This window comes from Calonectris borealis, chromosome 4 (assembly GCF_964195595.1).
Source record: "Calonectris borealis chromosome 4, bCalBor7.hap1.2, whole genome shotgun sequence".
In the NCBI taxonomy this organism is placed as follows: Eukaryota; Metazoa; Chordata; class Aves; order Procellariiformes; family Procellariidae; genus Calonectris; species Calonectris borealis.
Window position 1 is genome coordinate 26,908,327 of NC_134315.1, and position 13,418 is coordinate 26,921,744.

Genomic DNA, 13,418 nt, shown 5'->3' on the forward strand with positions numbered 1-13,418 from the left:
TTAGCATTGGACTAGACAGACTAGCAGGGAATGCATTCGAAAATTTAAATTCCTCCTAAAAAATCCTCATTTTGCTTTGTCCAAGTTATGAGGGACCTCCAGCGGAGTCACTTCAAATGACTGCAGAGTACTGCAGTGGTGTATAATACAACTCGCCTGGCCCTACTTTATTCTCATCAAATCAGTGTCGCAGGCCGATATTGGCATGTTGTCATTGCTGTGGGTACATACCTACTGAGTAGATTTTTTTTTTTTAATCTTAACAAATAACAGTAAAGTTGGATTGGCTCTGCTGTTACTATATTTTGTTCTAATCAAGAACTTGTAATATTTTTCCTTTGTCTTCTGGGTAGAATCGTGTTCCTTCTATGGCTAGAAAAGACTGTGCCGCTAAACTAAAGGAGAAGCAACTGTTTGAGATGTTTCCAACTATTAATCAAAATTTCTTAATGGATGTCTTCAAGGACAACAAGTAAGAAATCTTTAAAGTTCTTTGTAAAAATGGTACTTGGTAACACTTTACAGTGCGCAATTACTGTCTTAAATATTGAGTTAAGATACTGCTAAAGAATGTCTTTTTCTAAACTGGCACACTTTTTGTAGAGCTAAATAAAGGCAAAACTAGCTGGTCTTAAAAGCAAAAAGGGCATAAAAACTATATGTATAGATTTGCTTGGTTTTTTTGGGAGTAGATGGTTTCTCTCATTGGGAGAAAAATGTCTCTGGCTATTGACCTTTGACTGACTGTCAGTGGAATTGTGTATTTACTCTCGATCTGCGGTGTAAATCAAGTGGGAGAAATTAGTGGGGGTGGTAATAGTGGGTTCACAGAAAATGGCATCCGCCCAAGAGGAAAACTCCCATCACCTGATGTTAGCTGTGAGTACTTTTCTGGTTAATACAGCAGCTTTGAAGGAATGAGCCATCTCTCAATCTCTTTCTGCTGACATTCTCTTTCTCTTTTCTGCATTATATTTCTGGGGTACGGGACTACTTTCTTAAATCCAAGTTCCTGAGAACTGAACTTTTTTTCAAGAGAAATTTCTGTTTTCATCCTTGGCCAGCTGAATATCTGCCTCTACATATGGATTTGCATGCCTACTTGTCAGTCTTTCTGCTTGTCCAGGTTGTTATCAAAACCTTTCCTTGTGGGGTGTTTAAAATACGTCCTTCATCCATCTCTTGTTTTCCACATTCTAAATTCTCTTCCTAGTGTTGCCTTTTCCAAAATCTATCTTTGCTTTTGATCAGTCTTCCTCTTGTCTGCTTACTGAACAGCAAGAAGAGTGAAGAAGAAAGAGGGCTTATTAGAAATCTGATGGCAACTGATGTCCTATTCTTATTTAATTAAATTTAATAACAAAGCTTGACTGGAAATACAAGGATTTTCCTGCATAATGGTTTCAGAAAACTGAGCTAGTTTTAAACCAGTTTGTACTATCTAACCCTGACCAGAGAAGATTTAAGATAAAGTAACTTCTCCAGCCCAAAAAGCAGTGTTTATTTCTAAACTAATATCTGTCTGATTAAGGTGGGATGCAATTTACTTTAGTATTTCATTGTCCTTTTAATATTTAAGTGCCCCTCAATTACATTTCAGTCAACCAAGACTGCATGTGTGTTGATGCCAGTAATGCAGTACAGTGAGCCTGCAAGCCTTTTTGTAGTAAGGTGGAAAATTCCATTCCAGTGCTTTTATTTCCGTTGTCATGTATTTCTGTAACAATATCAAGGTTTGTAATATGCATTTTCATAAATGTAGCTGCTATTAATGTATTTGTAAAGTCACAGATTTTACTTATCCTTTACAGCTACTCTTTAGAACAAACTGAACAGTTTCTGAACTGTGTTCTGGAGGCAGATCCTGTAAAAACAGTTATAGCTCAAGAAAGTGTTCAGCAAAATGAAATTGTTTCTTCCTACAGTGCTGCAAAGAACCGGGAGAAGAAGGTATTTTTATTTTTTTTAAATAGCAGTTACAAACACATCCAAAACTATGTTAATGAAAACACCGTACAATGCATACTTAGCTTCAACATTGCAAATTCCTACAGGCAAAAAAAAGTAAGGAAGAGGATGATCCTTTGAGTGAAATATTTCAAGAATTTGAGTATCCACAATATGACGATTTAAGAGCAGAAGCTTTTTGTCACCAGCAAAAGAGACAGGAATGTTTGAAAAAGGCTGGGGAGGCCTATCGCATGGGTATGAAGCCTGTGGCAGCATTTTATGCACATCAGGTAAATGTAAATATTGTGCTTTTTGCCTGAATTTAGTGAGGTACTTAAATACTGAATTGGAAGTGATAAGAAAAACATTGTGCCTACTGGAGTTGATAAATTTGCTCTATTATTGTTCCTTGTGTAAGTGTTATATTGAGAATCACCTTACAAGTAAACTTCCTTTCACTAATAATGATACTGATACAGGAAGATAATGTAACCAAATTCAGTGCAAGACCTCATGAAAGATGATATTCAGTGCTTAGTCACACATGCTCGTTTTCTCATAGATCTCACTCTCGCATCCACGTACTCGTAAGCACCAAGATTTGTGTCCGTATGGTCTGGCCAGGTTCACTCATGTGCGTCATGGACTGCAACAATCATCAGTTTTTGAATCCTCTGTATGTCCCTTGGGTTCATCTTAATTGGTGATGAACTGTTTTTAGACACGTCTTTTGTACTTTTTAGGCGTCAGACAGGTATTAAGATGTGATCTTTTGCTTCAGAATCTTGCTTGCTTCATCCTTCATAAATCCTGGGCAAGATTGCTGCCTGCTGTCTTTGCTTCCTCATTCTGACTATCTTTATGGCTACAGTCTGTCTTGGGTTGGGATAAATGTGGTGTGGTACGCCATGCTTTTTGCCATCCGTCTGGTTTTGGAGTGTAGATCTGCTGCTGATCAGTCTTGTGTGCTCTGGCCTTGGAGCACAGGCTCTCTGGTCTTGACTCGAGCACATTTCTCAGTATATACAAGTCTGATTACTGTTGATCATTGCTGTTGATCATATTCTTGATTATATGTATCAACTGTTCCTGTAGCCGTTCCTCCATGTTGGTTTCTCGGTGCCTTCACACGAGACCCTTCCATTCATGCTTCATTCAGACTACTCCTACAAATTCTGTTACAAACATCTTCAAAGGCTGTAGCTTCTCCCTGATCTAATAGCATATAAAAATTCGGTAGGAATTCACATTATAGCATTTAATTCGAAACTATGAATTGCATTAGGACAGAACAAAAATGTAATAATGAATCACTTGGATTTGCTTATTACCTTAAAAAAAGCTTTCATGCAATTGGTATAACGTATCACTCAATGTTTAGATTGTTACTATGCATGTAGGAAATATTGATTATCGGTCTTTATAATGAACTCTTTACGTTCTTTATTTATATATTCTTGGAGATTGGAGAGATTCTAAACAAAGGTCTGCATGATTTCAAATAGAAATGTAATTTGAAGTCCTGTCTTACTTTTGTTCGTAGCCATAACGACAACTACAATCTGGAAATTTATTATATGTTTTCTTTTAGGTAATAAAAAGGCAAACTAAGCTACCTTTATTCACGAAAAATACTTTATGCTTGGTGGCCTTAGCATGTCTTGGGAATCCTCTGCAAGTGAGAGTTACGGGGCTGGTGTCTCTGGTCTGACACTAACACACTTCAGATGATCCATTTTAAGAAAGTGTAAGACAGACTGTCACTTCTGTTCTCTTGAGCCCTTGTCAGTCCAATGACTGGAGTTAAGTCTTCCATTCCTTTTCAGATTGTGCCTACCGATCTTTGAAGACATAATTTGTTGCTTCAGTCTCTCAGATACTGTCACTGCAAGGTCCATGGGAAATAGTTGGTACTTGTTCACTGTGTAATGTGTAATAACCCTGTACTGCTCCTCGCCCCTAATTCCAATAGGGACTGTATTGACCTTGTCAGTCATAAAAGATCTGTCAAAAATATTAGGAGGGATAATAGGCAACTATTTAAAAAAAAAAAAAAGAAAAAAAAGTGTTTTCCCTTGGCTTGTCTGATTTTTAGGGATTGCATTCAGAAGAATTAACCTCAACTATAACACTCAGCAAGTTTTTCCTGGGCTGTTGGGCAGTTTCTCTGACATTGTTTCATTAAACTTTTAGCAAAATACTTTCAGAAAGTAAAATTCTATTGTTAGGATAATAAATCTGAAAATCAGCATGGAGTGTAACTTTTTACCTTATGTAAAGACCTTATGGTTTTGTGCCTTTTCTGGCTTCTTTTCTTTCTTGTAAGGTTTTTGTTATAATTTCTTCTTTGTGCCAGCTTTGACTAGTTTCTTAAGAACAGATTTCATGAAATCTCCTTGTGAGTAGGTCTCACTGAGCCTCTTCCAGAAGTTCTGTTGCGTTTATAAATTTTACTGCTTCAAACTGTGAGCTAAAAACACCCTGCCAGTACTGTCATTTTGAACCCAACGACCAGTGTGGAGCTTCGATTATGTCTCAGCGTGTAATAGTTGCTGTGCTTATGAATAAAGGGTCGCCTTCATGAGCAGAAGATGAAAGAAGCCAACCATGCTGCTGCTGTGCAAATCTTTGAGAAAGTAAATACTTCCTTGCTGCCTATGAATGTGTTGGATCTGCATGGTCTCCATGTGGATGAAGCTGTGAATCAATTGTCCAGAGTGCTGCAGGAAAAATGTGAAGGTAGGAATAAGCTAATAATTCCTGTCCCCTAAAAGTTATTCCCCTCATTTGCTAGTAAGAAATCACGGTATATGGCAATATCAGACGGAATGAATGTAATTTAATAACATGTAAAAACAACTGGCTTTTGTGTTGTTTTATTTCCAAAGTTCCCCCATGGAATTGTTTTCCTTTGACATGGCAATGATTCTTTTTGCTCTGTCTTGCCCCCCCCCCCGCCCCCGTGCTTCTTTGTAAATCTTCCTTTTCCTTCTGCTTTATCCTTTACTTTTATTTTTTTATTGAAGACTTGATCTATCCTTCCTGGCATTTTTAACAGAGGTGGTAATGCAAACATTTGTGTTGTCTTTGCAGTGCTTTGTCAAAACTATGTTGCTTTTTGAATCTTTAAAGAAAAATCATTATGTTGGAATTCTAATCACAATGATTATATTGCCTTGAACTTTTACACGAAAGTGTGTGATTTGAGCTGTCTTTCAGTAACTTCCATATCGATTTGTTAGCAGGATCTCTTGAGATCAGAATACTGCTGCTTCCATAAATGTAATTTTGTGCAGTTTTGCTTGAGGGCTTGTTTTTTCTCCCAATGGAGTGTTCAAGTACTTCATGAGTGTTCTTGCTGTAAAAAGATACATTTTCTGCATTATTAGTTTACCCTATAAATTTAAGCACGCTGGAAATGCTTTTATAAGAAATATTTCTTACACAAGGTACCACTGCACAAACGTAATTTTTTGAAACAGCTACTCTGCACAGTAGAAACAAAAGTGTTCAGTTGGGCCTTAGATAATCCTTTTCTTTCAATATACATCAGAGATAATTAAATTGCATTATCTTGTGCTATTCCTAAAATTATGTTTTTATATTTTAAGCTGTAACCTAATGCTTTTTAGAGCTAAATTTCCTGAGCTGTACTTACATCAGGAGACCTGGAATGATGGTAGGGGCTCTCTGTTGAGTCCATTCACCTAAATCTAAAAAAAAGTTCGTTTCAGTGTGCATACATGGGAAAGGTATCAATACCTGGCACTTAGTGCTGGCAGAATTAAGAGTAAACTAATATAAAACCCAAATAAAGTTAAGCAACAGAGAGAGAAAGGGTAGTTGAGGAAAGATATCATGTGAACTGATAATCTTAAGCTGGCAAATCTTGGCTTGTTGAGAGAATCCAGTTTAATTTATATTTTTTTTCTCATTTTCAAACTCTTCATCAATTTAGGTTGCTGTGATCTCTGGGAGAAGAGCAGTTTCTTTTCTTATCAGGGCTAGATGCCCTTATAAAGCTCATGTAATGTGTTGATCTGTTGATTCACGTGTTCCAACATACTAGAAGTTAGTCCAAATAAGTGTGACTTAAATGTCAAAAACTGTGGATTACGTTTTCCTTCTTCCTTTCTTTATCCAATAAAATGTTATTTCTTTATTCACATTAATTTAAGAAAAACGTGAAACAATAGAGAGAAGTGTCACTTAAAAATCAACTGAATTACACCCACCTCTTTTAATTTTGCAATTTTAATTTGCATCACAGGATGTAAATTCCCAGTGAAGATTAGATGATAGAAACAATAAAGCTGCTATGAAATTAGAAGGATTTTGTGATGATCACAACGTGCATATTGCAAGCAATCTAGATTTTAAAAGCTGACTGTATTTTTTCAGAATATCTTTTTCAGAAGAGGGGAAAAATGGCTATGTTTATGTAACAGATGCGTAGCCAGCATGGGAAAGCAAAGTTCTAAATCACTAGTGAGAGTCTTCAGAAGCATGGGTGGGAAGGTTATACTGAAATGCAAAGGCTCTGCTGAGAGAAAATTTTAACTGTTACAACCCCTGCTGTTACAGAGTACCAGCAGACGGGTGGTAAGCCCTATCTCAGTGTTATCACGGGAAGAGGAAGCCATAGTCAGGGAGGAGTTGCTCGCATTAGACCAGCAGCTATCAGATACCTCACAAGCCACAACTTCAGGTGAGTTTAGATTTTTGTTACTGATACATTTTTGTCCTTAACCCACATTTAACTAACTGAAAATTGAAGTTAGTTTTAGAATACTGTTAAATTACCAAACAGATGAAGGCAGGTCTGCTGTTTCAGATTAAAGTAGGTCTGCTGTTTCATAAATCCAATGCAATTGTGTGACACAAAACCATCTTATACAGGGCACCCATTGAATGTTAGATTCTTTCCTCTGAGATCGATTAAACCACTATAAATTAAACTTATCTAACATAGTTTATTACATATGTCCATTCAAGGTTGCTAGCTTTACTGTGAAAAGTTGTTAATCCTGTTTTTTATTGATTTCCAATACCTGCTTTAGCTCTCAGCTTCTTAGTGGGACAGCAATTTAGCAAGTCTGGGCTGGCATCAGCGTGTTTGCTGCTTTTTCTTTACAGGAGTGTATGAAGGTGACTGTGAAGGTGGGACTCAGAAATAGCAAAGACTTCCCATTTTCTTCTTACTTTCTACAGAAGACAAGGGAGAAAATCTGTTCTGAAAGAAGAGGGAATGAAAGGGGAGCAGGAAAAGAGGAGCAGAATGAATATAACCAAGAATATTGGGCAGCTTTTTTTTTTTTTTAATCTTCCTCTTAGTTCCTGCTGTTTCCAGCTCTTCACCTCTCCAGACCCTGTAAAATCCGCCTTCACTGTCACATCCAGAAGACATGGTGCTGATTTCCTGACTCTCACACACACACATACTTGACGGAGAACCTTATCACTTTCCATATGTTCGATGAGGGCTGAAGGAGATGGCATTGCACGTAGCTTTCATGTTGAAGCTTCATCTTTTCTCGTTTCACAGGTTCACAGAAATAAAACCAGGCTGCCTGAAAGTCATGCTGAATTGAAGGGTTGTCGAGAAGAGAAGAGGAATAGAGAAACTGAGGTGTCAGATTACAGCTAAAAACTTTTTGAACAACTGCAATAGTATTTTGTAATCTGTTTTAAAGGACGATAGTTTATTAGAAATGGTCTCGATTTACATCGAGCGGTTTTGTCAGTATGTTTCCAAGAAAATTTTTGTGTGGAATGGATCTTTTTTTGAACCTGCAAAAAGAAGACACTTACAGGATTTGAAGTCTCAGAAATGCAGATTAAGAATTCTGCTGAGCAGTATATGATGTTTTAAGGGGAAGTTAAGGTACAATTTTTAAATATAACTGTCTACTTGGCATACCCAATCTACGTCTTTTGATGCTCACACATTTTAATTGCTGTGGATTCTGTGCTTCTAAAATGTAGTACCTTGTACAAAGTTATTTTGTGACTCAGAACTTTCTGCTAAACCCTTCAGAAGAGCACAGGGAAGGTGGAAACTCGATAATTACTGATATTTCAAATCCAGTTACAACTGAGTGCTAAATATTTCCAGGTTTCTTCAAAAGTCTGATAGAGTCTTTTTAGTGGTTATTTTGTGATGGGTTGACCAGTTCTATTGTCCTTATTCCATTCTAAACTTCCCCTGATATAGATGGAAGTTGCATATAAAGGACTGTGCATTAAGACCAGCTGTGTGTTTGGTAATTTTGCAGACTTACTGTGATCCATTAAAGGGAAAAATACAAAGCTGTAGTTCAATCTCTATTTACACATAGCTAATACTGTAATTTTGCAGGAACTGCCTTTACTTTTTTCAACATCTACTGGATTAGAAGTGTTTCTTCCTTTATGGCTTTTTAAATGGAGCAAATTGAGTACTGTTTCACTTTGCAGGTGTCTAATAGTGATGTGTCTTCATTCTGTGTGTATTAAATTTGGTGATTTCCTTGTAGAAAATATGATTGTCTGTGAGACATTTTAAATGTATTTTTAACATCAAATGCTAATACTACAGTAGTAATTGCCTAACTGGAAAGTCTGGGAGTACAAAAGTTATTCTGTTGTTGGTGCTGTTGCATCAGCATCTAGAAATACCTGCGTAAAAAAATACAACAACAACAACAAAAAAAAAGCCCTAAACAAAAACCCCCAAAATTAAATATAAACATCTGTACTTTGGCAAGTGTTTCCAGTAAGCAATCAGAACATTTTTTTAATAGAAATATCTTCTAGAATGCATTACTACTTTTAATTACATTTTTGCCTCTTGAAAGGCAAACGAATTTTTTACTGTAAACTGTTCAATTTTTGTTGTAAGGCTTTTTCAGAACAGGTATGAGTTGTGTATTAGGAATATTAATAGCTTAAGGATTAATGGGAGGGTTTTTTCATTTCAAACCACTTTTGCAGTAAATTTTATCCAGGAACTACATGCATATAAAATTTGTGTATGAATCCATATGTGTGTGCAAGTTCTGCCATTTGTGTGCATGGGTAGTAATAGGCAAGGAACTTCTGTAAGAAAAGCTGTGCACAGAAATAGGTTTCACTTGAAAATGTCTGTATAAGTTGCTGACAAACTGAAAGGCATGATGTTTCCTGTTATACCCATATTTACTGTAATATATACACAGTGAATGCAATGTATGGCAGACTTAAAAATGAGTTTGTCGTGCTTCAACAGATACAATAATCTTTTCATGGTGATTTCAAGTGGAAGAATAGCTTGAATAATATTTAATCAAAGGGACTCTTACTGGAATAATAGACCATCATAATAAGTTTTATATTTTTTGTGGGTACTTAGTTCATCTGAATTGTGTCCCTTCTCTTTTTCTTTCTCTCTGGGCTGCTCTGGTAACCAGTGGGTGAAGTACAAAAGATCTGTGCTCCCCAGACAGCACTAGCAGAGCTGTTTCTGCCACAGCACGATGTCCCGTGCGGTGAAGCCCATGCTCCATCCTCTGTGGCAGTGCCTAAAATGGACTGAGATGTCATTTAGGCACTTGGACTCGAGACAGCAGTTCAGACTATCACCTGTCGAGGATTGCAGATGCTAGAATTGCCGCAGCGGAGCTAGGATCTTTCTTTCGGACCAAGGAACTTCCTTCTGCTCCTGAACAGGTTTTCCTTAGTTCTACTGTTTATAATGAATGGAGGGGCAGCTCTTTAAAACGTAGTCCCTGTTGGTTGACCTGGCTAAGTTGCCCAGCAAAGGTCCCAGTGTATGCTCAGAAGTGCTGAGCTGCTGGGTGTCCAAGCCCTACCGCAATGTGCTTGTAAACAGGGAGGTGCCAACAACTTCTGGTTGTTTTGGGAGGGGGCCTGATTCACTCAGCATATTCACACCATTCCCGACATGGACAAAACCAGCTTAGATTTCAGTTCAAAAGATGAGCAGAAAAAGTTGTTTTCTTGCCCATCTGTTCATTGTAATCTAGCTGTTGACAAGTTTACCCTGGAGATGAGAAACACAGCTTTTTACCTTCTTCTGGCCTAGCAAGGGGACAACAATTGCACTTGACTCTCACTTCCCCAGAAAATGCTCTAACCAGTGTGCTCAGGAGTATTCTTGAAGTCACCGCTTCTTGACCCTCTTTCAAAATCGCCACTGCAAGCTAAAAATGCAAGATCAAGGAGACAAAAGAGATTAAAGAATAAAAAGTGCATAAACAGTCTCTGGAAGAGGGCTAGGACTCTTCAGAAAATAAGCTGTTCCCACTGAGCTTCAATGTCCCTCCATATTATTTTTTCGTCTCTTAGTGCTATTTGATTAAATGCATAAAAAATGTTCAGGGCAAAACCTCAGCTCCACCCCTTACTGGGAGAGTTTGTTTTCTCCAGTCTGTCAAAGTCAGCAGAGGAGTACATAGCTTAAGAGCAGTTTGGAGTACTTTTCTCTCTCCCTCTCTCCATTGCCCCTTTGGCTACAGGTCGAGGTTCACTAAGGTACTCCAAATACCCTAACTGGTTATAGGTTGATCATTCGCCTAGTATAAATTGTTTGATTGCAGGCTGAACTTTGATGGAAGATGATGGTTTAAAATCGTAACACGGGCAGAACTACTCTTGCCTTTATTGAAGTTAGTGACAGAGCCTCCATCACCTTCAGCAACTTGGGGTGAGGCATTGCAGTTCCAACTGCAATGGAGAAAATATGAAGAACTCAGCCTTTTTCTTCTGTAGGAGCTTAAGCATGTGCTTAGAAGCTGTGCTGAGCTGGATACAGAATGGAGCAGAAGATCAGTGCACAGAGAGAAAGAAAGCAGACTTTTATTACTAAGGATCTCCATGCCTTCAGCTACTTGCCGAACTGTCCAGAAAAAAAACACTGGACTTCTTGTATTTCTTTGACTGTTTTTATAATGTATAGTGGGATGAATTATATCAAATACAATTGTTTCAAAATGGTATTTCAAAGTAGGTTACATTTTAGAACTTCCAGCTTTTCTGATGTCTTTTGCAGTTACATCAGTGAGAATCCTGAGGCATCGTGTAAATTCTGTATCATCCTATACTTTTGATTAAAGTAGCAGTTAGTATTGCCACCAGCACTCTGAAATAATGTGCGACTGTTAAAATACCTATTTTGTGTACCGCTTTTTATTCAATTCTTCAACAGCATGTGGTTGTGATGACTGGTAGCCTTTAATAGGTGACTTTTGGATTATTTTCTACAAAACATTTTAACATTTATCCCAATTTTTAATTTAGGAAAATTATCTTTTTTTTAAATACAAAATTTAATGCTTGTGCTAGCACTGATGAGTAATCTTACAGTAAAGAAAAAAAAAGGCTCAGAGATGCAATGAAGAAAGATGTTCTCCTAAGTAATGTGAGTGTTTAAAAATATATTTCAGTTGATTGTGAAAGTAGTAGGGCAAAAGTGATTTTTTTTAAAAAATATTTCAAGACACCTTGATAACACTTTAATGACTTTGGCTTTTGCTTTTAACAGTATGTGGTACAATTTTATTTAAACTTAATGTTTTTAGAGGCCTGTTGAAGGACACCTCAGGCAAAGTTTAACTGGCATTTTTTTGTGGCTGCTGTTTGTGGCCATTGTGACTTGGGAATCCCCATTTAAACAATGTCCAGATGCTCTAGTCATAACCTAGAACATCACTAGAACTAGAACATCTGGAACATCACTGTTGTGAATATGTACAGTGTCGGGGAAGATCTTTACATGCTTAGCAGAACGTATTCTAGAAATGTAACTAATTTGTTATTTAATCTTGCCACAAAATATGGTGGGTAGGCGAGAATAATTTCATTGTTGATAATGGCAAAGAAGGATCATCATAAATGTAATATGAGAAATTATACATAGACTTTACATTACTGATGCTTATGTCTTCAAATGCAATTCACATTTCCAGAATAATACTGCCCTCTTTGCAGAGCTGAGGAGATGACAGAATATGAACACAAAGAACAGTTCATTGACTTACCACAATTCCCAAGTATCATGTTCTCTTAAAAAAAACCCACGCAAAACCCAGCCAAAGCCCAACTGTTCATGCTATTTCAGCTAAATAAACTAAAAAGAGGATTAAATGACTTATATGTGAATATGCATGTGAAAAGACCTAGTATTGCAGCTACCAGTTGTAAAAGCTGTTAGGACCAGTACATTGGAAGAGATCAGTGTCTATTTTTAAATTAAAATAAAAATTGATTTTTTTATTTGTATAAAGTTGTAATTTTGCTGTTAACTATAACTTTCATTTTTTACTGAAATACAGTTTTGTAATTTGCTTTTAGAATTTCTAATGTGAAAAGAAATTTACAAAATCTAGTTTAATAAAGGATTTTTGCCACAAGTATAGCCTTCTGTCTTTCCTTGGAAGACTATGTTAAAGCTTGTATAAAATTTTGTCAAATAGTAGTCTTGGAGTTCTGCGTGAAAGCCACTTGCCTTGACTTCAGGATACCATCTGTAGGGAGATGAAGCAACCATCTGCAGGCGTAAGAAGGAACAGATTTGTGGTCTGATTTTAAGTGTTGCGAGTGGGAGCTGAATGCTCACATTACTGAAAATGAGGGTCATAGTTTCAGATTTTTTTTTTGGCCTGAAGTAGCTGAAGAGATGCTGTTCAGGCCTAGCTCGTTTTGTGGGAGAGTGAGGGCAGTGGTGTATGTGAAGGGGAGGGGCAGGTATGACCACTGTAAAGATGAGAGTTTGGGGGGATGGAAGTGTTCTGGATAGACCTCATTTAGCAAGACCCCTTAGGTCAGAGGCAGTGACAGGTCGCATCCTGAGGAGGCACAATCGCTGTATCATTGTGGAGTCAGAGCTAGTAAGCCTGGCTTTTCCCAAGCCTGCTCTGTGCAGATCAAGTGCAGATATTCCTGTGTCATGCTGCTGGAAGTGTGGAAAGACACCTGAGAGCAAAGTGCTGGCTAGAGTCCAGCCTATTTTATTAGCTCGGGTTGAAGACAACTGGCTTTGACCCGAGTTAACTCCTGCAGAGTCGTTCCTATGACTTCATTGCCTTGTAGCTTGGATAGACTGCAGAAACAAGCCAGGTTTTTGCATTTGCACAGCAAAGCCCTAACTAATAAGCTATTCAAAAGAGCAGGGAAAACAGGTTTTTGGAATACATGAAAGCTCGGCAGATGCTGGCTTAGATCTGACATGGCTGATTCTGAGCCACAGCTACTAGACCACAGAATCGCGGAATGTCTGGATGGTTGCGTGCTCCCTACTTACAGGACTCCCTGCTCTGGCAGTGTGGCTCAAGGTCCAGCTAGGGGATTAGTCTCTCAAATTGTGTTTTAAAGTGGAAGTACTGCTGCTTGACTTGCCTGCTCTTTGGGAGCAGGACAGCAGTTCAACGTGGAGACACAGCTTGACTCCTACCCTTGCTAAAACAGTCCATCCCGATTCACCAGCTCCTGTT

At 37.8% G+C, this 13,418-nt stretch overlaps 1 protein-coding gene across 3 annotated transcripts in view; it reads left to right on the top strand.

Moving 5' to 3' along the window:
* The window catches only part of N4BP2 (NEDD4 binding protein 2), a 52,277-nt gene extending 39,939 nt beyond the window's left edge, over positions 1 to 12,338 (top strand). For 2 of the 3 annotated variants that reach the window (XR_012673486.1, XR_012673487.1), the window contains exons 14-15: positions 354 to 472; positions 1,812 to 1,951. Coding sequence is in view for 1 of the 3 variants with exons in the window: in XM_075148971.1 (XP_075005072.1) it covers positions 354 to 472; positions 1,812 to 1,950; positions 2,055 to 2,240; positions 4,521 to 4,689; positions 6,535 to 6,658; positions 7,496 to 7,541 (783 nt within the window). In the remaining 2 variants the exon portion in view is untranslated. Of the gene's footprint in view, positions 1 to 353; positions 473 to 1,811; positions 1,952 to 2,054; positions 2,241 to 4,520; positions 4,690 to 6,534; positions 6,659 to 7,495 lie in introns of those variants that run through there. The other variant, XM_075148971.1, reaches the window with a different exon arrangement.
* The last annotated feature ends 1,080 nt before the right edge of the window (positions 12,339 to 13,418 follow it).